Genomic DNA, 25075 nt, shown 5'->3' with positions numbered 1-25075 from the left:
TCCCCAGTATGGAAATAGAACCTGATATACAGGTAAATGAGGCATATACAATTCCAACCAACCACAACCAAAATAAAACTACACCGAGGCATATAATAGTCAAGTTCCCAGATCCCCAGCAGAAAAACAGAATATTAAAACCTACTAGAGAAAAGAAACAGATTACCTATGAAGGAAAGCCCATCAGAATCACGGCAGACTTCTCAGCACAAACCATCCAATCGAGAAGAACTTGGAGGGAAGTGTTATAGATCCTGAGACAAAACAGCTTCCAACCAAGACTGATGTACCCTGCCAAACTATCCCTCAAATTCAACAGAGAAATAAAATATTTCCACAACAAAGAACAATTGAAGAACTTCATAAGTGCTAAACCAGCATTCCAAAGAGTACAAAAAGATAATCTAGACAGAGAAAAATTTGACCACAATTTGAAGAACAACAGTAGAGTGGAACTGTCAAGAAGAAATACATGAGAAAATGTTCAACGTCATTAGTCATTTGAGAAATGAAAATTAAAACAACATTGAGATTCCATCTCCCCCCGGTAAGAATGGCTAGCATTAAGAAATCAACCAATAACAAATGCTGGTGAGGCTGTGGAGAAAAAGGAACACTTCTCCACTGCTGGTAGAAATGCAGACTGGTGAAACCACTGTGGAGATCAGTTTGGAGATTCCTCAACAAACTAGGTCTAGAGGTCCCATTCAACCCAGCTATTCCCATTCTGGGTATTTTCCCAGATCTAACAACAGCATATCACAGTGATATATGTGCACCTGTGTTCATAACAGCACAATTTGTAATTGCTAAATTGTGGAAGCAACCCAAATGTCCATCCACTGAGGATTGTATAAAAAAATTGTGGTACTTTTATATAATGGGATATTAGTCAGCTATAAAGATAAACTTGAGGCTTTTGTAGGTAAATGGTCATAACTAGAGACCATACTCATAAGTGAAATAAATCAGACCTGCATATGGAAGCACCATATTGTCTCACTAGTGTAAAACCTAAAAGAATGACTAAAAACTAAGAGGTATGATAGACATTGTGAAGTGAGAGGAAAATGCTCAAGGGTAAAGGGCAATTGGGATGTGGAAAAAAAGAAGGGATAGAAGGAGAAATTTTATATGTATGTGTGTACGCGACAGTTAACATAGTTGAAATACTGTCTCCTATTTCTTTGCTGGAAGAGACAGTTAATGATTCCTTGACTGATCAATATTGCATGTCTCTATTTGTTTTCCTGAAAAACCACTTTGAAGATATAGATATGTAATAGAACAAGCATTGTTAATTTCCTACAACTTTCTTTGTAACTTTGTATTGTTTGCATTGTTTTTTTGCTATGTTGTAAATGGTTGTCTGTTTGTAATGTTTTCCTTCTTTTATTTTTAAAATAAATTTTAAAAAACAAAACATTGAAAAAATACAGCAACTTGTTAGAGATTCCATAGTTATTAGCTGGATGCTTTGATGTTTGAAGAGCCACTAGCAACTAAGGATCAACCAGAAATGAAAACCTCTTAACTAAAAGGTGGCCCTAGGAAGCACTTGTGAAGGAATAAGGAAGTGAGTGAGGGAAACAAAAAATCCTGTGAAAATAAGTTTACCACTTTTTGAAGTTTGCTTTAGCCCCACTGGAGACTTCTGAGGGAGTGTATGAAAAACCCTGATTATTCCTACGTGAGGAGTGGTGAAGCTCTTATACATGTGTGGTAATTTATGTCAGCCTCATATGAGGAGGCTGCTCTAGCAGTTGTTCCCTGCAGCAGTCTGATCTGTCGAGTGTGCAGTACAATGATACTCAATTTAGGGAGAACCACTGGGTACTATGATAGGAGGCTTCTGCCATTGGCTGCCAGAGTCCACACCTAAAGTAATAGATTCACTCATGCTTCATCATAAATCCTTTCATTTCCCTGAGTGTTCAAGTTACTGGTATTAATACCAAAAAAGCAGAAAAGAGAGAGAAAGACAGAAACAGAAGGTGAGAGAGAAGTATTTGCAGCAGGAGTTGGTGGGATGAGTTCCATTCTACCTTGTTATGGTTAATCTTGAAACCATAACTGATACCTTAAATGATATTCGTCATTTCCCTCCTTGCTTATAATTTCCATCCCCTTAACCCGACTGTACTTGTAACAATTTCATTGTGTGGTGCAGTAACTCAGACTTTTACCCCTGGGAATATGAGTCCCTAATTACTTACCTTTATGAAGGTGTTGTACAATAGCACCAGGCATGGAAGCAGCAGGAGCACCACAGTGAATCCAAACATCTAGACATATTCCTCTGTGTCCATTATTTAGCAACTTCCCTATCTCACCCTGATCATCAAGAGGAATTAACCCTGCCTGTGTAGTAACTTTTTAGGGGGGTAGGACAGTGAATTGAACACAGGGACTTGCACTTCCCAGGCAGGCTCTGTGCCACTGAGCTGCATCCCTGGCCCTAGTAACTACTTTTTCTAACAGCTGGTCTATGGGCATGAGTTGCCAAAAGTGACCAGGCAGCAGCAGAAGTGGTAAAGTTAGTGGAACCCTGTGTTTCCTGGTAAATGTACCAAGACCCCTCATTCTGTAAAACCTGAAGTTGTAGCAAGAAGCACCTTTTAAAGTGGGTTATTAAAAATAACAGTGAGCAGATCCAATTCAATTTCACCTTTTGGTCCTATCCAGAATATGGCACCGAATATACTTACATCATTTTATTATGAAATAGTTAGCCTCACCATTACCGTCAAAACACAGCAACACCTTTAAAAGGTCAAATCTTGTCTACAGTGAAAGACTACCACGAATGTCTGTGTGCATCCAGTTCATAAGCGACAATGTGGCTTACTCATTGGGAATCTTTATGTGTCAATCATCTTGCTGTAAATTACTTTCACAGTGAGTAATGCCCGAGTTAAAACTCTCCATAGATGGAATCACTTTTCAAGAAGAATTATCTTGAGGACAATTATTTTATTCTCACCATTTTGCATTCATTGAAAGGCTAACTACAATACACAAAGCAATTTTGGGTAGAGAACTTTACAGTTCTCCATTTACACTACTACTTAATTTGACCCAGATTTCATAATCACTTTACTCTTCTAAAGTTGTACATGTTTTTAAAATGACCTGAGTCTACTTCAACAAGTAGAGTGAGGAGTTGTAAGCATTCTCAGTCTTCTTAGAACCCAAGTGAAAGCTATTCTTGCTTCATTCTGAGATACTGTGACACTTGGCTATGGGGCTGGTTTATACTTATTCATGTTTTTGTTAATATAGAAATAATAACTTAAGTTTCACTTTGAACACACACACACACACACACACACACACATATATATATATATAAACTTAATCATTGGTCTATATATATACTCTGTAAACCACCAATTGTTGATACTGCTATATTAGATTTGTTGTAGTTATAGAACCAAGGTTTCTTTTTTTGAAAAACAATTCAAAATGGTGAATATCAGCTGCCTGCTTCATGGACCTTTACCATAAATATCAAAGGGACAGAGACATAAAACATGCTTTCAGTGTTTTGTTTTATTGTATTTGTTTTGTGTTTAACTGTCAATAAATTGTTATAGTAAAAAATAAATTAACAAAATAACTACCACTGAGTTTCTCACTGATGTGTGTCCCTCTTTTTGGAATACTTCCTACTGCTTTACTAAAGGGAGTGTCTTCTAGGCTTAGCTCAGGAAACTAATCAGCTGATAGGTTTCAAAATAAACGCATCCTAACATCTTCACTTCTGTGAAATCTTGGATCTCTTCTCCAGCACTTTGCCAAGGTAGTTCTAGCACCTACATATCATTTATTTTAGGTCAATATTATTTGCAAGCTTCAAGCAGACCTTCAGTTACATATCGAAATTAACTACAGATTCATCTGCCAAAATGTTACAGTGAAAGAATGTCCTCCTAGACCTATCTACTGTGTGATCTTGTATTCTGTCCTCCTGGTCCAGTGTCTCAGTAAGGTAATTCTCTGGAGTGTCCTATCAGATTCTGTGATTCATTTGATGAACAGTATGTTTCATCCTGCAACAGAGATCATCTTTTGCCATCCAGATCCTGCAAAGACTTAGGTCTAATTATTTGTCTAGATCCAATGACAGGAAATGAGGGCAGAATTTTGTTAGGGCAAATAATACTTCAAAACGTTCTTCTGAGATGATGTTTCCATGGGACATTTAGCCATTCTACAGTGAAAAGGATGGGGTCTTACTTTGTAGGTTAGAGCTTCAGAAGAATCTAGAGGCTCAAGACTTTTGAAAACATTTGCCCACAGATCTCACCCTGTACTTTAGTGTATTTTTCCTTTCCTGATTTTCTGAAAGACACTTGGTAGCTCTGTGAATTCAGGTTCCATGGCAACTTTGCATCTCTTAAAGTCAGACCTTAGTCCCAGCTCTATTTGGAGGAAATGAGGGTCATTTTGTTTGCTTCTTAGAGATGTTCAGGTTTCATACCACGTCCTGCATTAAGAGTTGGCTGATGTGAGTTGATATTTTTCCCTCATTGACTTTTTTGTTCTTCTACAAATGTATTTCATCTTTTTATTTATCACATAATTGTATGTATTTGTGGGATATAGTATGATATTTCAATACATATAAGATGCATATTTAAAGTTTTCATCCTCATTAATTTTCATCCTCATTAATTAATTTAAAATAGCAGCTTCCTGCAGGACAGTAGTATCACAGTCATGGAGTAAAACAAGGCCTCATCGTGCATGTTTCCATTGTCTCTTTTAACACTGATTGCTGTGGTCCCTTCCTGATTAGGATGTGTGAAGACATGTTCCTTTGATTACCAAAAAAATGTGTGGATACTATTGACTTTCTTGGCCTGCATATTGATACAAAGAGTAGGTATAAATGGAATAGATTAATCTCAATTTCTCATGTCCTTTCTGAAATAAAGTTGAGAAATAGATCTTGAGAAGCATAGCTACATTGTGAAAAAAAAATCCCAGTACTAAGAAACTTAAAGCACTTTCAGAAATAGGGAAACAGCATCTTTTCATGTTTTATTTTTCACTTGTGAAAATATATATAATATATATTACATGTAGAGAAGAGTCCCACAGCTTGGTTCAGAGAAAGCTAACAAAAAAGGCACATACAGGGGGCAGCTCTTTTCATGCTGTGTTCAGGGAAACCAGCATTCATGGCCTGGCAAGTGACAGTGAAGGCAACGAAAGCACAGGAAGCCTGTGTGCACGACTCTGAAGAGCCAAATCACAGACAGCTCTTGGGTCTGTCGAGAATGGAGGTCATCTCTGGGGAAAATACTATTTCTATTTAACAGACCTGTCAGGCTGCAGAGAATGTATTGAAATCTGAACAAAGACACACCAGGACAAGGCAAATATCAGTGCTTAACTTGACAGCTGGTTTGCTCTGTCCCACTTCTCTCTAAGTCCTAAGGCCTTTGCTGATTTAAAGGAGCAAATACCAGGGTCCCCTCCAGCCCTGCAAAAGTTTGCTCTGCAATACAACAGAATTTTGTAACAAACTATGTATTAAAAGAGCTTGTAAAAACTGTGCCGATGGTGTGAAAAACACAAAAAGAACATTTGCTATTTCTCTCTTACAGGAAAACTTGAGGCGGAGATATTTGGTTTGCCATGTTTTCCTAATCTGATGTTTACCCAAAATGGTAAAAACTCAGGCACAATTCATGGGGCCCTGGGCTTATTTCTGTCACATGCCAGCCGAGGAGCCCACTAGGATTTGGCACAGCTGGAGCAGCTGACGACCTTAGGTGACGCGAGATGGGGCTTCACGATGTCCGGCTCTATAGACTCCATTAGGTCACACTCATTTGCAAGTATGTGCTTCACCAGGCATCTGGAGGCTTCATCGATGTTTATATTTTCCTAAAGGGAGAAAAAGAAACAGCCTTTATTAGTCAATATTCTTTTTTTTTTTTTTTTTTTTTTTTTTTTTTCTCTGGTGCCAGGAACTGAACTCATGACCTTGCGCTTGCCAGACAGGCGCTTTTGCCACTGAGCTAAATCCCCAGCCCCTATTAGTCAATATTCTAAAATAACTTTCAAGCATATGTGACATAAGGCCACCATTTCTGACAATTCACTTAAAACCATTTTCTACAAACTACCCATGCATCTCATTTCCCCTCTCATTTATTCCCTTGAACAACTCTAACTTTTAACCCCTTACAAAAGTAAAGACATCTACTGAATTTTGTCAAATAGGAGAAACACTATTTTGTTGATTCAGTTAGTAGACTGAATTTCTTAGAGGGTAATTTTCACATAGTTCTATAGCATTATATTTGAGAAGAAACATAAGCTTTGGTTTAACTTAGATTATAATTATCATCTCCTACATACTGCTTTTGTGGTTTTGATATGAAATATAATTGATAGGACACCATTTACAGAGATTGTTAGTGATTTACGAAGAACTTCTGGCTGTTTGGCTTCCACTCAAATGGTAGGCATATACCACTCTGAAATTAGCCATGGTCATGAAAACTTCTTGGGCTAGTAAAATGTGAGAAGTGATGTGTCTCTCTGGGTTTAGATGCAAGAAGAGCCAGTGCTTAATTGTCCAGGTCTTTTTGTCTCTGTTCCTGTAATTATAGAGCACAGAGATGGGAATTCCCTTGGCCTAGGTTTATGCACCAAGCAGATATCTCACCAAATCATGGTAGTATGTGTAGTGTGAGTGAAAATTACAACTTTTTGTTTAAACCACTAGTATTTGAAGTTGTTTATTACTGTGGCATTACTTATGCAATGCAGATGGATCTAATTCTTTAAAGAAAAATGTGAAATCAAAAATCTCCTTTCAAGAATGAAATAAACACTGGGCCTTGCAAGTTTGAGACCAGCCTGGGTTACAAAGTGAGTTCAAGGCCAGCCTGAACTGCATAGTGAGACCCTGTCTCAAAAAGACAAAATAAATAAATAAATAAACAAACTTTAATTTGAAGAAAATATGAAGCAAGCATTTCAATCTAAAATGCTTTATTTATAACAATAAATTTCCATTTTCCTACTAGTCAGAAAATGAGAACATGGAATACTACATGCTACCAGAATACTTAAATAACTGTTTAATTGCATAATTATTTCTAACATTTGTTGTACTTCTTTGATATTTTTTCTTATAAAGTTGTTTTACAACAGTATCTCCTTGTCCAATCTGAAATGAAATTACTTATTCCTAATTCTTGTCTGTAGATCAAAGTTGTTGATACATATTAAGATCATTGCATGAAAATGTAAGACACAAAAGTGTTTTCCAAATGCCTCATGGCTAATGGCATTTACACTGCTTTGATTCCTATTTGACTGTTCCTTTTGTGTGGGGAAGGAAAAAAATCCTATCCCAAACACCAACGGTAAGATACCATCATATATGTTACCGATAAGAAAAGTTTAGAGAGGCTAGAGACTTCCTCAGAGCCATGCAACAAGTGGGCTGGAAGATCCTGACATCAAAGTCTGTCTTTCTTCAAGGTTGTTTTTAAGATCAAGAAATAGCAAATAAAAAGTATCTCCCTAGTGTCAGACCTATTGGATGTAAAATAAGTCTTTCTTTCTTCTTCATATAATAAATATATTTACATGACAGAAAGACCAAGTTTTAAACATTAAAAATGACCCTTTTTCCTTCCAGTGTAAGTTAGACTTGCCAGGAGTTCTTTTTTTAAAACTTCAATTCATATTTTAACATGCCAGCTAAATAGGGTTTTCTTTCATTAATGTGAAGATTGGCAAAATGTACTAATGAGTACTTAAAATGCTAGTACAGGAAAATCAATGAAAGTCCATCCTCATTATGAGAAAAACAACTAAAACCTAAGCCCAATTAGTGCCAGCACAGCAGGATTATTTTAGTAAAGCATTGTTTGTGAAGTTTAACACACTGAGTGGGGGCGAGCTGGCCTTAGAACTAGGACACAAGGCTACGAGGATGCCGTGGAGGATGGGGCTCCTGACAGAACCCAGTGGTGGCAAGGTCTGCGCTGAGACTGAAAGGATGAACAGAGCAGCACTTTACGGGGACCGAGCCACTTCCATTCTTTTCATTAATGTCGTTCAGTTTTCTGCTAAGTACCAGACATACAGAAATAAGGATGACAAACGAAGTCCCATTCCTGATTGACCTTACACACGCGCAAGGTTTGTATAAACAGAAAAGGTTGGAAAGATCATCTGACGGCATTCACTACAGTCTTGAATACTTAAGTTGGTCAAGTGAAGTCACTGAGGTGATTTTGCAGGTGAAGTGTCAATACACAGTGCTATACAAATCCATTACTAGGTAGTTTTATCCAGATACCTCACACACTGTTTTAGCAATTACTCTATCAGTAGGCATTTAGTAGGTATTTATCATGTACACTAGTTGCTATGGGACATTATTTCAGATTAGAAATTTTCAGAAGAAGTCAAAAAGAAGAGAAAATGTTATTTATCACTATATTTGGCCATGCCACACTATAAAAATAGAAAGGGGATAGTGTTCCAGGCAAAATGTGTTCACACACAAAGGTGTGAACTGGGAATGTTATTTTAACTACTCCAGGCCTCAGTTTCCTCACCCATAAAGGAAGAAAAATCTACAAGTAAATGTAATCTATTACACATTAACACTTAGAACATGTGAAGTACTTGGTGAAGGGAACTGAGTATTATACATTCAATAAACGTTATCTATTTGTTCTTCAATACCTCACTTAGCCATCAATGTATGCATTGATATGTATAAGCTATTCATCATTTTTCAGCTGAGGGGACTGAGCTTGAGAAAAAGTAAGTGGTTAGTCAGACTAAGCAGTGGTGGGATGTGGTGTGAGTTTGAGGAGAAACACACACACCATATTGACCATATGCATACTGCAAAAAGGCAAGGGAACTGTGCGGCATTTACAGTATAAGCTTGAAGATGGTTGCTCCTTTCAGCTCCCCTAAAATATTTCCTAAATACATAAAGGAACAGAATGGACAGGGCACTGAGTTCCAGCCCAGAAGGGAAAGGAGCTGCAATCGGGACCTCAGGAAAGGCTGCTCGGTAGAGCTGTACACTTCCATATATATTTTATGACTTTCTATACAGCAGTGAAATCACAGCCAATGGGCCTAGCCTGGGAGAAGGGACAGCAGCATAAAGCAACTTCTCTCTTTCTGCCCCAGGGCCAGCATGGATAATCAGACCCTACCTGATTAAATGCTGGCTCAGACCCTTTGGACGAATAGATTGCAGTATAATTGATCTGGCCACTTGACAGCCAGGTAAACACCGCCAGGCTCACATTTTCTGAGTGATGGTGTTGAAACAGAGCTGCTGGCCCAAGTGGAAAATATTCCTTGGGAACGTCTATTTGTATTTATTACAGAGTATAGTAACAACATACCCAGAAGCATCTTATGCTGGAAATGAAATTTACACATTGCATAACTTCCAAGTCACGTACACCCAGACTGGATCTGACTGTGATTTATTTATGTATCTGCAGTGTGACAAGATAGTCTATTGTGCTGACTGCTTTAGGTTGATGTGTGCTCCCATTTGTGCTGCTAAGAATCTTCTCAATTGTATCAATAAGTAAACCCGAAGAATGGGTTTAAAATTTCTAACAAAGCATTTTACTAAAACAAATCTCAGTAACTACTAGAGGTAAGCAAGTGCTTTATTTATGAAATAATGTTCCCATTCAGTGCTCATAGAAATCTATTAGGAATCCAACAAGCACCTCTTAAAGGTAATGAAGCAACAATAAAGTTATGTAGCTTATGTAGAGCAGAGCATGATTTTGGACAATCTTTCATTTCAGCAACAGGGCCTGAACTCAAATTGTTATCATGTTCCCTAAATATTATGTTACAATGTCTCTCAAGATTGAAACAGACATTAAAATATATTCATTTTTAAATTAGTAGTTCTCATATGGAATATGGAGTTCTCATATGGAATATGGCTGCATATTCCATATTATTGAGGGGTTTTTAAAAGTACATTACCAGGACCCTCCTCCCAAATGTAGATCTAGTTGGTTTGGATTGGTGCCTTAGCAGAGGATTTTTTTTTTTAAAGATTCTCACTTATTGAAGATATGCATTTAGTTCTGAGAGCCATTCATATAATTAAGAATTTCTTTACAGACCATGACCCTCTCATTTCTATTGTGGAGTTTCTACAAATATAATTTGATACAGTTATTCTAAGCTGCCGCTATTCTTAAAAGTCATATAACTCTAACCATGTGATGTCCCAAGTACTTGTCAGTTTTTTAATTAACTCTTTAAAACATATGCTTAGTGGCAAATTATTTAATCTTTCACCATTAGTGCCAGAATGAAAAAAAATCCTACTAGAAAACCTTCACATCTGCCTAGTTAGAAGCTGGTAAAAAATTCATTCTCCTGTAATCTTTCCCAAAACATCAATCTCAAACAAAACACCAAATGTACCGGAGGCTCTAAGGTTAGAGCACTAAATTCCTCAGCTCTGTAAAATTTTAATTAAAGCAGATGGCCTGCTGGATAACATCAGTATAAGAATTCTTGCACAGAACAGGGGTTTAAACATTCCCTGTCTGAGAAGATTCCGTACCTCCTTACTGAGCACATCAGCGTCAAGCACTTGACAGTTTTCAGTGTACTTTAGTTAATATCTGTCAGAGTGCTAACACAGTGGACACCTGTACCTTTGTCTGCCTCCCACTTCCCTAATGCTACCGTCTCCTTCATTTCCCTGGGGCAACTGCTGTAGGCCACTGCAGTCCTGAGGTTCTACTGAACCCCCCACCCAATCGAGCCCTGGGTCTCAGACATTGTTCTCAGAATGCGGCCTTTCACTTAATCTTCACAATAACACCGAAGTGAGAATCAATGCCCCCTTTTACAGATGAGAAAAATGAAGTTTGCCGAACGATGTACCTAAGGTCTCAGGAATAGTAAATGTCAGAACTTGGTTTCAAATTCTTATCCTCAAAGCTCCTATATTTTCCATTCTTCTCCTTCCTGTCTTCTCACAGTTCATGATCAACCTTTTGAATATGCCCAAGCCAAAGTCAGCAGCATACAAAGCCCATGGTTTAGCATTCTGCCATGCTTTCCCTGTGAAAGGAAGGTGTAAGCAGAGAATGTAAGGCACAGAAACCAGATCTTAATGATGTCTTATCGTCTGGAAGCTTCCAACTTCAGTCTAACAGGCACTGGAAGAACAGATCAAGCTATGTTGCCACTGACTTTAGCGCAGAACTGTTACACTGTCAGTGTGAAGAAATGGAATATGAAGACAAGTTCACAGAGTCATCTACACTGTCCATGGAACAAGCCTTCCTCAGCTCCCTTGTATCTTTATCTCAATCCCTGTCATTTGAACACTTTTTTCCTCTTTTTCTGTAGCTTCTGGGACTCATGACTTCTGCTTTCTTCCCTTATTTATGTTCTTTATCTGCCACAGGATCTTCTTTCCATCCACCAGGGAGCCTCCAGTATCCTATTTCAGCCATGAAAATACCCACCCAGAGTTACGGAGAATTGCCAAATATCGAGGAGGCAGGAAATTCAACATCACTAATTCAACTTGTCCTTTTCTACACACCAGGAATTTTAAGCAAAGAAAAGTGACCTGCTTGGCATCACAAAGGCTACTGAACCTCACAAGAACACATGCTAGAATGCACCTGCAGCACACTTCCTGATTTCTAGGAATATTTATTATCTCTTTTGTGTAGCCTTCTCTCAGCGCTGTGAAATGTATTTTCAATTTTCCCTGGCTCTTTTCACCCACTTCAATTAATGCTAACCACTGTAACCATACTGCCTATCATCTGTGTCAGTGTTGTATCTAATTATGTTTGTGTTTCTGGCTTCCAGCATGGTAAAGGATGTCTAAAACAAATTTTCAAAAATAGGCAGTATCTATGAAGAACTTAGTATAAACCAGATAGTCTTGAAGTACTTTGGCTATGTTATATAAATTAATCTTCATGAAAGCCAAGGTGAGGTAACAGAAGTTAAATAACTTCCTCGTGATTACACAGTCAGCCACTATTTATAGGACATCTGCAAATTCCAGCACTGCCCAATGGCAGGATCAGGTGCCAGCCAGGATCCCCTGCTGTAACCTAGCCCTCTCCGTAAATATTTGTTGATGGCATGAGGAGTCAGGGCTCCTAACCTGTTGCCTACTGCTTTTTTTCAAAACCTCAACAATTATAAGTGAGAAATGTACCGTTATGTTTGATCTACAGCTATTAATTAATGTAGTGGTTTTTAATTTAAATATTCTTAAACAGCACTTGTGTATTCTCTAGTTTGCCACGTCAACTTACTTATTTCTGTTAAATACCTGGTGTTGAAGAAAACTCAAGGTCATTATCCTTCCCTCTCCTCTTACACTGTCTTACAATCCTAATGTTAGGCAGACACAGTACTGAGTCTTTTTAGAGTTTACATCTGGCAATGTAGAGATATAGTTGCCAAATCCAGTATGTAATGTTTGGCTTACCATAAATGACCGTTAAGAATCAGAACATCCACAGATTTTGCCTCTATTATCATTTTGTATTCAATTTAGTTGTATCTTAATTACCCTCACTGTCAGCCTTTACTGAAACAGCTTTAAAGCACCCAATAATCAAGTTTGAAAAGAGAAGAATAAACACAAGCTTAAAAACTATCACTTAACCAGACTTAATAAACCCCACTGAAGAAGCATAGTAGCTTTCCTTTAAAATGCTTTCTTATTTGTCAACTTGAAAAGATGAATGCCAACCACAATAATATTAATAGCCACATAAATATTAATAGTAATAATTACTAACAGTTGTTGAACACTTACTGTAAATTATGTTATGCATATTGCTGTATACACAATCTCACAAGGACACCTAGGAGCTGTATACACTATGTTACAGAGGAGGAAACCAAGATACATATAAAATAAACTGTCTAGCTACAGTATCTGCTGGACTAAGTTCACTTAAAGTTTGTTTAATGAGTGAGAACAATGGGTAGAAATATGTGTTTTATAATTTAGCTTGAACGTGATTAAATGCTGTTATTGTGGCATCTTTTTTGCCTAGACTCCAAACTGAAACTACAGGTTCATTGTCCCAGGAAGCAACAGGGCGCAATGGGAAAAAAAAGAATTGTAACTCAATTTTACTGTGGGACTAAGAACAATTTGAACACCTCAGTCTCTACTCTTTAATCAGTAAAATAAGGTCATCATATTTGTATTTCGCAAGGCTCTTGCTAGAATTAAGTAATATACACACTTCAAACACCTAGACTTTAAACAGTTGGTCTTCTAACAAATCCATGCTCCCTGTCCTGTCCCACCTTTGCCTTCTCCCTTCAAGCCATTCTTTGGGATCATTTCCTGTGGGAGGTCTTCCTTCTATTCTGTCATCTATTACTGGTCAATGGATAATGGCTTATTTGAGTGTATCCTCCATCGAAACACTCTAGGTGGCTAGGGGAGGATCCATGGTTGTATCCTATTGTCTACCACAATGCCTGCAGACAGTAAACTGAATGAATGAATGAATGAATGAGTGAATGAATGAATGAATACCTCAGTGACAACTTCAGGTTTCAACCCGAAAATAATTTTAAATGTGGTGATTTCAGTAGACAGTGAAAAAGAAAACATATTAGCAATAAAATTTACTACATGTGTCAAACTGCCTGTTCTTACCTTGTTTTCTAGTTACTATGTGATGCCACTCCTTTCAGGTGAAATGGAAGGAAGGTGTTCAAGCCACTTTACAAATAGGGAGGTGAACTCAGTGTGGCAGTGAGGCTTCACATGTAAGCATGGCTAAACTGGAGTCCTGCCTCTTCCCTTGCAAAAATAATTCTACTTATCTTGGTGCTCTAAGGTGTCACCTGTTTCAGGAATCTCTAGTTATTTAATAACTACAAGTACTTGATTATCTTTGTTCTTGCCTGTAAGAGGTGGTAAGATCCACTTGACAGAATTAGGAGGACTAAAACAATTATACTAGGGCAAAAGTAGAAGGTATATACTTTTATGGTCATGCATTAATATAATAGATATTACTGTATATGTCATTACTTTAATAACTTTTTTCCTTAAGAAATTCTATGAAATTGAATGAATGGTCAATTCTAGCTTAACAATTTCCTTTCAGACTTTAAGTTTCTTTCTTTCTTTTATTTCTTTATATACTATTTTTTATCCAAGTCTTAACTGTTTAATTGACTTTCTTTTCCAGATAGTGTAAGTGAAATTATTTCTGCCACCATAGTTAGAATAACGTTAGCTTGAATGAATACACATAGTAATAAGAACTGTGGATGCAAATGGATAAATAAATCAAGCTAAAGTAATTCATTATTCAATCTCCTTTCTGTATTTGTAGTATCAATGATACTAGGTAACTACCAGACCTCCGGCCTCAACCATACTCTGCTAACAACTCTACAAACCCCTGATAACCTTAATGTCTACCGCCTAAATTCCACAGTCTGCTGACAAGTCATTCTTAGCCTTGGAACCTCCCAGAGACAGCACTCAGCAGGTGTTACACACTAAGTCTCTGACTTACAAACAGGTTTTCTCTGTCTTCGAGAACACTCATAAGTCGGATTTGTTCATAAGTCCTACCGAGGAGTCTTGTACACATTGACATGAATACACAGTTATTATTGCTGACTTCACTGGCATTGTCTTTGCTCTCTAGAACTGTCTCAATGGTTTAATGATTCATATTATAAGAATGAGTAAGGTCTACCATCTTTTCACCTCAGTCCAATCTCTCAATTATCTTCACTTTTGCTTCCCTGGTTATTGCTTTGTGCTTCCTACCAGTCCCCTCCACATCACAGCTGCTTTTCCTTTTGCTTCCAGATATGCTGAACTCTGACTGAGCACTGTCCTGCTGCATGCTGTCACATGCACAGTGAACACACAGCAGCATGCAGTGACCAAGTCTCGGAGACACAAAACCTACTTCTGCAATTTGTTCGCAGGTAGGAATGTTCGTAACGTGAGTGCTGCTGGTACTTGTGAAAATGCAGTTTGAATGTCAGACTTATTATACAATTTTTTTTCTCATATGCAATAACATGTCTCTTTCCTTAATCCACAAGTTTGTAATAGAAAGAAAAGGGAAAGTACATCCATTTGAATGTTTGTCATGTAATACTTGAAATATAATGTAACTAAATGAAATAATTTACTATTTCACTCGCAATCACAGAGCACCTTCCACGGACCAAGTACTGCTCATGAAGGACTCTGCACTCCGTAGTTGAAGGCACCATGGAGCCGGTCATTGTGTGATGGTCTTGCTGGTCCAGGCCTCTGCACTTCTGTTTAGCAATGATAACAGGCATGACATACGCTCTTCTCCCAGGCTTGGCGACACTGCACCCTAGCACGCCCCGTGCAGACTCTTCCCCGGTTTCATGCCTCAGTTTCTTCATTTTGTAGTCATCCTGTAATCATCCTTCCTATTCCTATCGCACTATATCTTCACTGTTCTCACTAAAGCATAGTTATGTTCATAATTCATCCTCATTTACCAGATTAAAAGAATTTACTGGCTCACATTGCCTACTCAGAGAAAACATAGGCCACTAAACACAGGGCCCACCCATGTGGCCCAAACTTAACGCTCCTGCCTCATCTCCTCTGACTCCCTTTGGCTGGGTTCCACCGGAGCAAGGTTATACAGCCTTCCCTCATTGCGCCCTCTGTGCTTCCTTCCCCTTCTACCTGTGGAACCATGAGCAGTCCGCTTGGGTTGTTCTTACTCTGTCTATCTCTATCTATAAATCTCATGTCCATCCAGAAAAAAGAGACCTCATTTGGAAATTTTTAGCTACTGACATCTAACTGCCTTACAGGATTCCATTTTATTATGCTTTGAAATTCTGGGTGAAATTCAGGCACATTCTCCAGCTTCAGAATCTTCTGCCACATTAAATATTTATTATTGGTGCATATTTATTTAATATTAAGAGAAATAATGCCAACATCACAAGGTTGTTAAGGATGTGTATAAAATGAAATATGTGTACAGTCTCAGCAAAGTTGAGCACGTATAATAGACACTGAAAACAAAATGCTCACAGCGTTGCGTAAATATGATTATTCAGCCACACATGGCAATGTTTCGAGAAGCTGACATATCTTTTCTTGGCATAAGATATCTCAATATGAGTTCTGGAGTTAGTAAGATAATATGGGGGGAAAGGCATTTCATCATTAAATAACCATAGAAAATGTAAAATTAAAAATAATTCAAAAATATTTCATAATTGCAGGATTTGAGAATGTCACAGAATATGGGATGTGATTAAAGTTTGTATATTCAGTGGAAGCGTCATTGGTGGGGTGACACGAGGTGAGCCAAAGCAATGTGACATAACTACAACACACGAATTGGGAAAATTCACATTCAGGTTGGGAGGGATGCTTAGAGGAAAACAGGCAGTCTCCCAACCCAAAGCGGGAAAAGAGTGCGAAGTATCTGCTCACAGAACTCCAGTCTAAAGCTGCAACTCCCCGGGACTAGTGTTCATCTTCACACAACTTGGCAACTACTGACCTGTAGTCCTGGTGCTTTGTGCAGGAGTGTTATGGATGCAAGAGTGGGCTGAAAGATGCATTCACTAACTGATTTCATATTACTCTTGTGGGTTTTCTTAACCTTCCTCTAAGGAATGCTACCTCCTTTATTTTTTCTCACTTTCTCCATTTTTATGAGCTTAGTTCAGATGATGTTTTTTAATATGACTTTAACAGAGTGGAAACACATACTGCAAAACTGGAAACAATGGGCCCAATTGGTTATGGCAAGGCCACTCTCCAGTCATTGCCCACTTCGGTAGGCCAGTGCTGCCTACCCTCCATTCCAAGCAAGGCAAGATTAAGTACCTCTCCTAGGTACTTCTCAGCAGTCCTCTGTAGTAGCTATTACCACATATATTTGCAATTATTTTTGAGAAGTTTACCTTTTCACTAGATAATAAACTTCTTGAGAGCAGAAGTGGAGCTTCTACACTTGGAACCCTACCAGAAGCTTACATGAGGTATGTTAACTCACAGGTGCTCAGAACTATTCTGTGAAATGGAAAGAAAAACGAGGTAATTCCAATTAAAAATTATGAAACAATATATTGTTACTCTATACTGGTATAGTTATACTGATGCTCTTTTAATTCCCGGAAGCTTAGGGAAATTGAATTAGAAGGCCTCCATGTTAGTCTTAATGTTACTGCAAACTATCTTGGTCATTATCAAGTCCTCTCTCTGGTGTCAGTTTCAGCAGCTATGAAGGGAGAGAATTTACACTCTTTTCCCAAAAAGGACTGAAGATGACATTCAAGACGATCTCCATCTTCTGAGTAATGTGGTTAAACTTGCTGGAGATCTACGAATAATGCTCCCTTAATGGGAAAGATTTCTCAAATTGAGACTTTAAGTATAAGGCATTTGTTCAAAAGATCGCTTACTACAGCAAGTGCACTTTATCAACTTGATTATCCATAAGTTCTTGGTTGCAAAGCTCAGAAACTCATTGAATTGTCCAGGCCATCTGGAGGGTAGCTCCCGGGAGTGATAGAACACTGAAAGTTTCAGGTTTCTCCATGAGCCTTTAAAAATAAAATAAGATTCTCAAGTACCATCAGGTCAGCTTCATTTTCTCCATCTGCTAGCAGCTTTTTGCATATAAAGAGCCTTGCGTCCTCTAAGCTCACACAGTTTTGCCAATGAAGAGAAAACGGTTTCCTACCCTCAACTTCAACCCTAAAAACTGTGAAAAAAGAACTCTGAGAAATTTAGCTTTAGTCACATGTTCACACTGAAGACGAGAACAACTCCAGAAGCTACACCAGGAGTGGTCCCACTTAGGTCATGTGGACACTGTTAAGCCTTTGTGGTGACCTGATAGACACAGTGTGCACCTCCCATTTGGACAACCTGGGGTGGGACAGAGAAATGGGCAACTGGGGGTAACAGTAGAAGTTTGTCATGGTTGAATCATTTTGAACCTGGAAATGATTTTTCCAGATTTTGCTGTATTATTTTACAAACATTTATATCACCTACTCCCATGTAATATTGATTTATATTTTAGACAGATGGACATAGTGTGTGATTTTAATAAGAGAACTAGAAAAATATCTTCCATAAAGTTGTACATTATCAAAAAGGTATAAGTCAAGTATCCTTAATATATGGAGGATAAAAGGATAACTGGGGCTATTGTATTAGACATGTAAAAAACAGTGAAGAGAATAGAGTTGAAATATATATAATTTTTTTATTTGATAAAGTAATTGATATTTTATTATACACATTAAAATATTTCTTCTGATAAGTTTTCTCTGTTTTGTAGATTTTTTTGTTGATAACACTACCAGTGTGTGAGAGTGCCAAGAATTTTTAAATGTTTTGGGGTAAGTTAGTTATGTATTCTGCGTTAGTGATTCCATGAGTGTACACACTTACCAGCATACAGCTAGTTGTATAGTTGAATGATGCAGTTACATTGTATGTTACAACACCTTTGACATAACATCTTTGACATACTGTTTACACACTAGGAAAGTAACATCATAATTTTGTACAACAAAAAAATGCACATTACAAAACATCTATTGGATGATGATGCCAGCTATCGTTAATGTTTTATAGGTATTTTGTTGGAATCTAGAATTTGGTACATTAGTATATTTTAAGTGAATTAAGTAAAAAATGTCACAGTTTCCATAAGTTCCTTCCATACCCCAGAAAAGATGTCTTTCTGTGTGTGTGTGTGTGTGTGTGTGTGTGCATGTATGTGTATGTGTGTGTAGGCTTTGCACAACCTAAGTTTGTCTATCCAGGCATTTACTTATTCCACATGTAGTAATCTCTTACTTTTGGCTAGTCTTTTTTGGTAGATAGTAGGCTTTCAGTAAAGAAAAATATGAACTCTTTTGTCATAGAGCTTATTATCTACTGGTGGGGAAAAAATTTAAAATGAAAGTGAATTAGCTAGATATACAAATTTTTAATTTTAAAGAGAATAACCATAAGAAAAAAACATTAAAATGATTCAGAATTTCAAAACAAGATGTTAGGAAATCAACAATGGTTGTTATAGAGCATATTATTATTTTCAAAGTAGTTGTAGAGATCATACTCATAATTGAAATAAATCAGACCCACATGTGCAAACATCCTATTGTCTCACTAATGCTAGAACCTGAAAGAGTAAATAAAATCTGAAAGGTACAATAGATATTGTGAAAGGGAAAGAAACTTCTAAGGAAAGGAGAAAAGAAAGAAGGAAGGGAAAATTTTATATATATATATATATATATATATATATATATATATATATATATATGATAGCTAAGATAACTATGTTACTAATTTCTATTGTTTGAAAGGAACAATTAATGCTTAATTTTTTTATCAATTTTACATAAATAGCTTTTAAAAACTGCCTCTATCAGAAGGACATTATTATGGTCTGGATCTAGATGCCCCCGAACCTCATGCTGTCATAGGTGGGGCTTTGTCAGAGGTGGCTGGCTCTAGAGTATGTGAGGCTAGGATTAAACATGTGAAATTATTAAATCATTCTACAGATTGGTTTGGCACTGCCTTAATCCTGGTAGCCTGGGACAAAAAGAGGGTTGTCTTATCCTGTGTTGTTCTGCTACCTTCTGCCTGCCATGAACTTTTTCTCCTCTGTTATGTCTGTCTGCCATGCCACCCTGCCTGGAAGCCAGCCAATTATCAACTGAAACCTCTACAAACTGTGAGCTAAATCAATCTTTCCTCCTTTAACTTTGGGTGTTAGGTATTTTGTCTCAGCAACAAGAAAAGTAACTAAGACATGCATAAAGTAGTTCCTGAATACATTTTTGAGAAAAAAAATAAAGGAATAAAACATTTCTTGGAATTTAAGAACTAACCTCAGTTCTGACTTCTTGGTTGACAGAGTTTACTTAATTGAAATAGATTCCAAACAACAATATGTTTGCCAGATAAAAGATACTTCTGTTTGAAAAGATTCCATCTCTCTCCAGAAGGCATACCTATCATCAAGAAATCAGCCAACCACAAATACTGAGACTGTGGGGAAAAAGGAACTGTCCTCCATTATTGGTGGGACTGTAAAGTCACACAATCTCTGTGGAAATCAGTGTGCAGATTCCTAAAAAAAAAATTACAACTACAGCTTCCAGCTCTTCCCCTTCTAGGTAGCTTCCTCAAAGAATTAAAAGTATCATACCACTGTGACATGTGCATACCCACATTTGGAGCAGCACAATTGCAAATCTCGGAAATAGCCCAGAGTCCCATCAACAGATGAATGGATAATGAAAATGTGCTATTTACATACAATGGAGTACTACTCTACTACAAAGAAGGATAAACTTGAGACATTTTTAGGTAAATTGATGTATTTTAAGATCATAATTTTAAGTGAAATAAATCAGACACACAAGTTTAAATACATATTTTTCTCCTGTGTGAGAAACTCACAAATGGTAAATAAGGAGCAAAATGAAGGACAGATATTAGAAAGTAGGAAAAATTTATTCAAAATAGGAACAGGAATAAGGGAATGGGTGGGGGAAGGGAAAAGATTTTTAAAAATAGAGAATGGAAGGAAATAATGTAAACAAAGTATTATAGCTTGTGTCTAGATGTCCAAAGCTTTATGTGGTCATAGGTAGAAATTTTCATAGGTGAGTGGATCTGGACTGTGTGATGCTAGGATTAAGTATGTGACGGTGAGATTCAAGGCCTTGTGCTTACTAAATTATTAATTTAGTAATTACTGATTGGTTTACCATAATTCTGGAAGACCCACTTTGGGTGTAGGTGGCACCACCCAAAAGGCAGGTAACCTGAAAGGGATAAAAGAAAGAGGTTTCTGTCTCAATGCATGCCACTGCTTTACTGCTTTGTTGCCTTCTGCCTACCAAGAACTCTTTCTCCCTCCACCAAGCTACTTTGCCTTGCAGACAGCCAACTATGGATTGTAATGTCTATAAACTGTGACCTAAAATAAACCTTTCTTGTTTAACTTTGGGTGTTGGGTATTTTGTGTCAGCAGTGAGAAGAGTAACTAAGACACAAAGCTTTTGTAAATGGAGAGGAGAAGAGGGGGTTGAAGGGAGTAGGGAATGGGAAACAAGAAGATTTGAGATATATTATGAACAGGTACAAATTCCTTGTAATGAATGTGTTCGTTCTGTACGGCCAGCCTGTACTAATGAAAAAAATTATCAAAAATGAACACTCAGAGGAGGCAGACCTACACACAATAGCTGCACTTTCTTCCCTGTGGAAGATTTTGGATTTAGGAATCAAGAGACTGCTTTGTACATCTGATAATTTTTTAAGAATAATTCTCCTCATAATTCTCCTCTAGACAAGGGTTGACTCCAAAGAAAACTGAGTAGATTTGTATGGATTCAAACTAAGAACTAAGCATTTAATTACATTTTAAAAGTCCTGAACTGAGTTCATTTTTATCAGAAGACTAGTCAAAGTCTTGAAAGGCATACTTATTAAATATTTGTCAGCCATAAAGATAAGAATCAAACATGATGAAATGAGGAATTTAGAATACCCTCACAGAGAGACAGACTCTTCTGTTCACTGATGACAAGTAGAAATTAGTACCTCTTTTGTGAATATTAAGAAAGAAAGACTATATATACAGAGTTCTTCTATGCCTTTAACCCTTAATCCTTCCAAAATACTTGATCCTGTTCATAAATCTGGAGTGCATACCTATTCAGTGCAGGTGGGACTTATGACAGTCCCCCATTGATTAGGCTACATTCCATGTAACTAAATGCAGCAGACTGGAGAGAATCTCCTTCTGATGTGGAAGAGTGAGCTGCCATATTGTGGAAAGGCCAAATGCTCCTAGAGCAGCCACTAGAACTGAGAAGAACACCCAGGCAACAGCCAGCAAGAAAGTAGGAACCTCAGTCCTACACCACAGGGATCTGAATTCTGCAAGTAACTGAATGAGCATGGAAGAGGACCCCACGCTTCAGAAAGGAACACAGACATGGTCAGCATCTTGATTTCAGCATGCTGAATCTTAAGTATAAGGTGACTAACCCACAGAAGCTGAAATAATAAAGGTTTTCTAAGCTGCCATGCTTATGGTGACTTGCTACACAGCAGGAGAAAATGAATACATGGCACCATCCTGTAACCATGAGGAAGAAAGCCATGTGCTAAAGCTGGTGGGCTAGGAAGTTGAACCCTTTGTGGTGTCCTGAGTTTGCTTTTCTAGTTCTTGGGACAAGCCTTTGAGCTAGTTAGATATTAAAAATAAATTGTTTAGGGCTGGGGATTTAGCTCAGCGGCAAAAGCGCCTGCCTGGTAAGTGCAAGGTCGTGAGTTCGGTTCCCGGTACCAGAGAAAAAACAAAAAAATAAAAAAAATAAAAATAAATAAATAAATAAATAAATTGTTTGGTTAGGGTCCCTTTCAAGTAAAGATGAGTGTAACCTAATTGAAATGGGTATTTTATTTTATAGCAAAAACTACCTATTAAAAAAGAAAGTAGGACAGTAGATTGAAATCATAGAATAAAAATGAATAACTACTAATATAAAATTTTACACAATTTCAAATTATCAATATCTTTAAGGCATAAAACCTCATTTTCAAGTAAGTTAGTTGTAAAAGTAAGAAGATTTTTAGTTAACCACTGATGCAGCATGTCAACAGTTTGATAAACCTATTCCAAAGAAATCAATACAAATAATACTATACAAAATAGATATCCTCTTATCCAGTTGAAGTAGGTTGGAGCCTCCTTGCACCGTACTGTATTAGATCTAAACCAGTCAACAGGTCTGGTCACTTCAATGAAAAGGGCGTATGGACAGAAGAGGTATCCAGGTATAGAAGGAAAGTAGAAAGGGTTCTTAATTCCATTTCATGTGAACAATAGCAAGAATTCTCAACAAAGAGAAGTCTTATGAATGAGTGAAAAGCTGCTCCGTGCTGGAGAGTCATGAAAACCAGATAAGAAAAACAGATGATGGAAATTTTCAAAATTTGAAAGCTCTAAATAAATGTCACATATTATTCTCATTTTGAACACTGTTTGGCAAGTAGGAAAAGCTGACTTTTCAATCCAGATTAAGAATTTATCCTTACAGAACATTTCTACACATTTCCAATTTAAATTCTTTATATTAGATTTGAGTATCTCTAACTAACTCAAATCTGGTCAAAACTTTGCTCTAAATAAGATACTCCTCATTTATGTTAGATATCCTAGTGATTTAAAAAAAATTACAAAGTTGATAGTAGTGAGAAAGACAATCATTTTAGCCTTCTACTCAGGCTTTTAAAACCACTAACTACACTAAATAAATCCAACTTTTGTTCAGTTATAGTAAGAATAAATGCTGTACAATTGGGTCCAACAACAATCCAGAATAATATTACTGTTAAAGAATATAAAATTTCAGCCTACTCAAAAACAATCTTTTTAGGCTTATGAATTAAGAGTTCACTGAATTCCAGTGCTGGTTCTTTTGCAAATCTATGCCACTCTCCTGTTTCCATTCTGTGTGGCCTCATCCCCCCACCTAAATATGAGAGTACTAAGAGATTAGTCTTTGGTCCTTTTCTATACTCCTTAGATCATCTCAATGAGAGATTTAACTACCATCTATATGTTCATAGCATCCAAACCTATATCCAGAGTCCAAACTTACCATCAACGATGTTACCTACACTAGAAAATTCAAAATTATAAGAATTATAAAAGTTTCATATCAGAACTTCCTTCATCTGGACCAATCTTTAACAGGTACAATTGCTCTCATAAAATGACTCCATTTAGTTCAAGAAAATTGGTTTATAATTCTTGATTGTTCTGTCATTGTCTCCTCTATATTTCTCTTAGGAGAAATAGTCATTTCAGAACATCTCTGGGCTCAGCAAGCTAACCCAATCTTTGAGCACTGCCTCAGGATGTTAGGCCAGTGGACAGGGAGCTGAGGAGTGGCTGCTTCTCTTCACTTATGTCTAATGGGGTATTGATTTCCCCCCAATCCCAGCAGAGTCTCCCAAGAAATCAATACTTCACTAGCAGTAAAGCAGACAGAGATGAAATGGAAAGTCTTGGGAGGATAGGACTGTCACCCACAAATCTAAGAATACTTCAAAGATGGCAAAAAAGACACATTAAAGGAGGCAAAGCACCACAAAACAAGGACAAACAAAATCAATACAAAAAACAATAAAGTAACACAAGGAGGGAGAAGGCAAACTGGCTTACTAAGGAAATTCCTCCTGACATTAGGAAGCAACCTTTCTTAGGGATGAAAGAAAGGTGACTTGACTGGTTTTGGCAGAGGACATATGGATTTTTCTTTTCTTTTCTAAGTAAAAAGTTGGGGTAGAATGAATCAGATGTGAGTTTAAATCCTCCATATGAGACACACCAACTAAATTACTGTGGGTAAGGTACTTAAATCTTGCTATACGTTAGTTCACATATTATAAATTAAGGATAAAACCATACTAATATTAAAATAAAATATAACAATGATTAATCTATATATTCATTAGAATTGGGCACAAAGTAAGGCAGTCAATCAACAAAGAGGCAAAGCATAAGCACCTTCCACTTAGTCAGGGCAGTACAAAGAAATGTGTTCACTTTCTTTCCCTCCCAAACCTATGAAAACACAATTTTAAAGAAATGAAATATTTCAGATATAATTTCAAGGGTTAAAAGAATGAGAAAATGTGTATCAGAAGTCAAGAGATTTCACCACATATTTAGAAATTTGGAAGTAATGCAGAAATAATGATTTACTACTGTGTAGATAGCAAGGTCTAAGGTAGTCTAAGAGATTGATATGGACAATAAAAAATTTAATTCATATCCACGAGATGCCAAAGCCCCAAGACTCATATAAAAAATGATGAAAAGCAGAGGAATAGATGAAATTGATAATAGGAATATCAATTTCATTCTTACTTCATTTTCCTTATATACTACCAGCTAGATGTCTTTTTCTTTTTCTTTTTCTTTTT

General features: G+C 37.1%; 1 protein-coding gene across 1 annotated transcript in view; it reads right to left on the bottom strand.

Annotated features, from left to right (window-relative positions):
* Positions 1–5021: 5021 nt before the first annotated feature.
* Positions 5022–25075, bottom strand: part of Rab38 (RAB38, member RAS oncogene family) — a 55249-nt gene continuing 35195 nt past the window's right edge. The window contains exon 3 of the mRNA XM_005379731.2: positions 5022–5898. Within this exon, the coding sequence (XP_005379788.1) occupies positions 5746–5898 (153 nt within the window). The 3' untranslated portion in view covers positions 5022–5745. The remainder of the gene's footprint in view (positions 5899–25075) is intronic.

This window comes from Chinchilla lanigera, unplaced genomic scaffold, assembly GCF_000276665.1.
Source record: "Chinchilla lanigera isolate Chin_1 unplaced genomic scaffold, ChiLan1.0 scaffold00013, whole genome shotgun sequence".
NCBI classification, from domain to species: Eukaryota; Metazoa; Chordata; class Mammalia; order Rodentia; family Chinchillidae; genus Chinchilla; species Chinchilla lanigera.
This window is presented reverse-complemented; position numbering and strand designations above follow the sequence as displayed.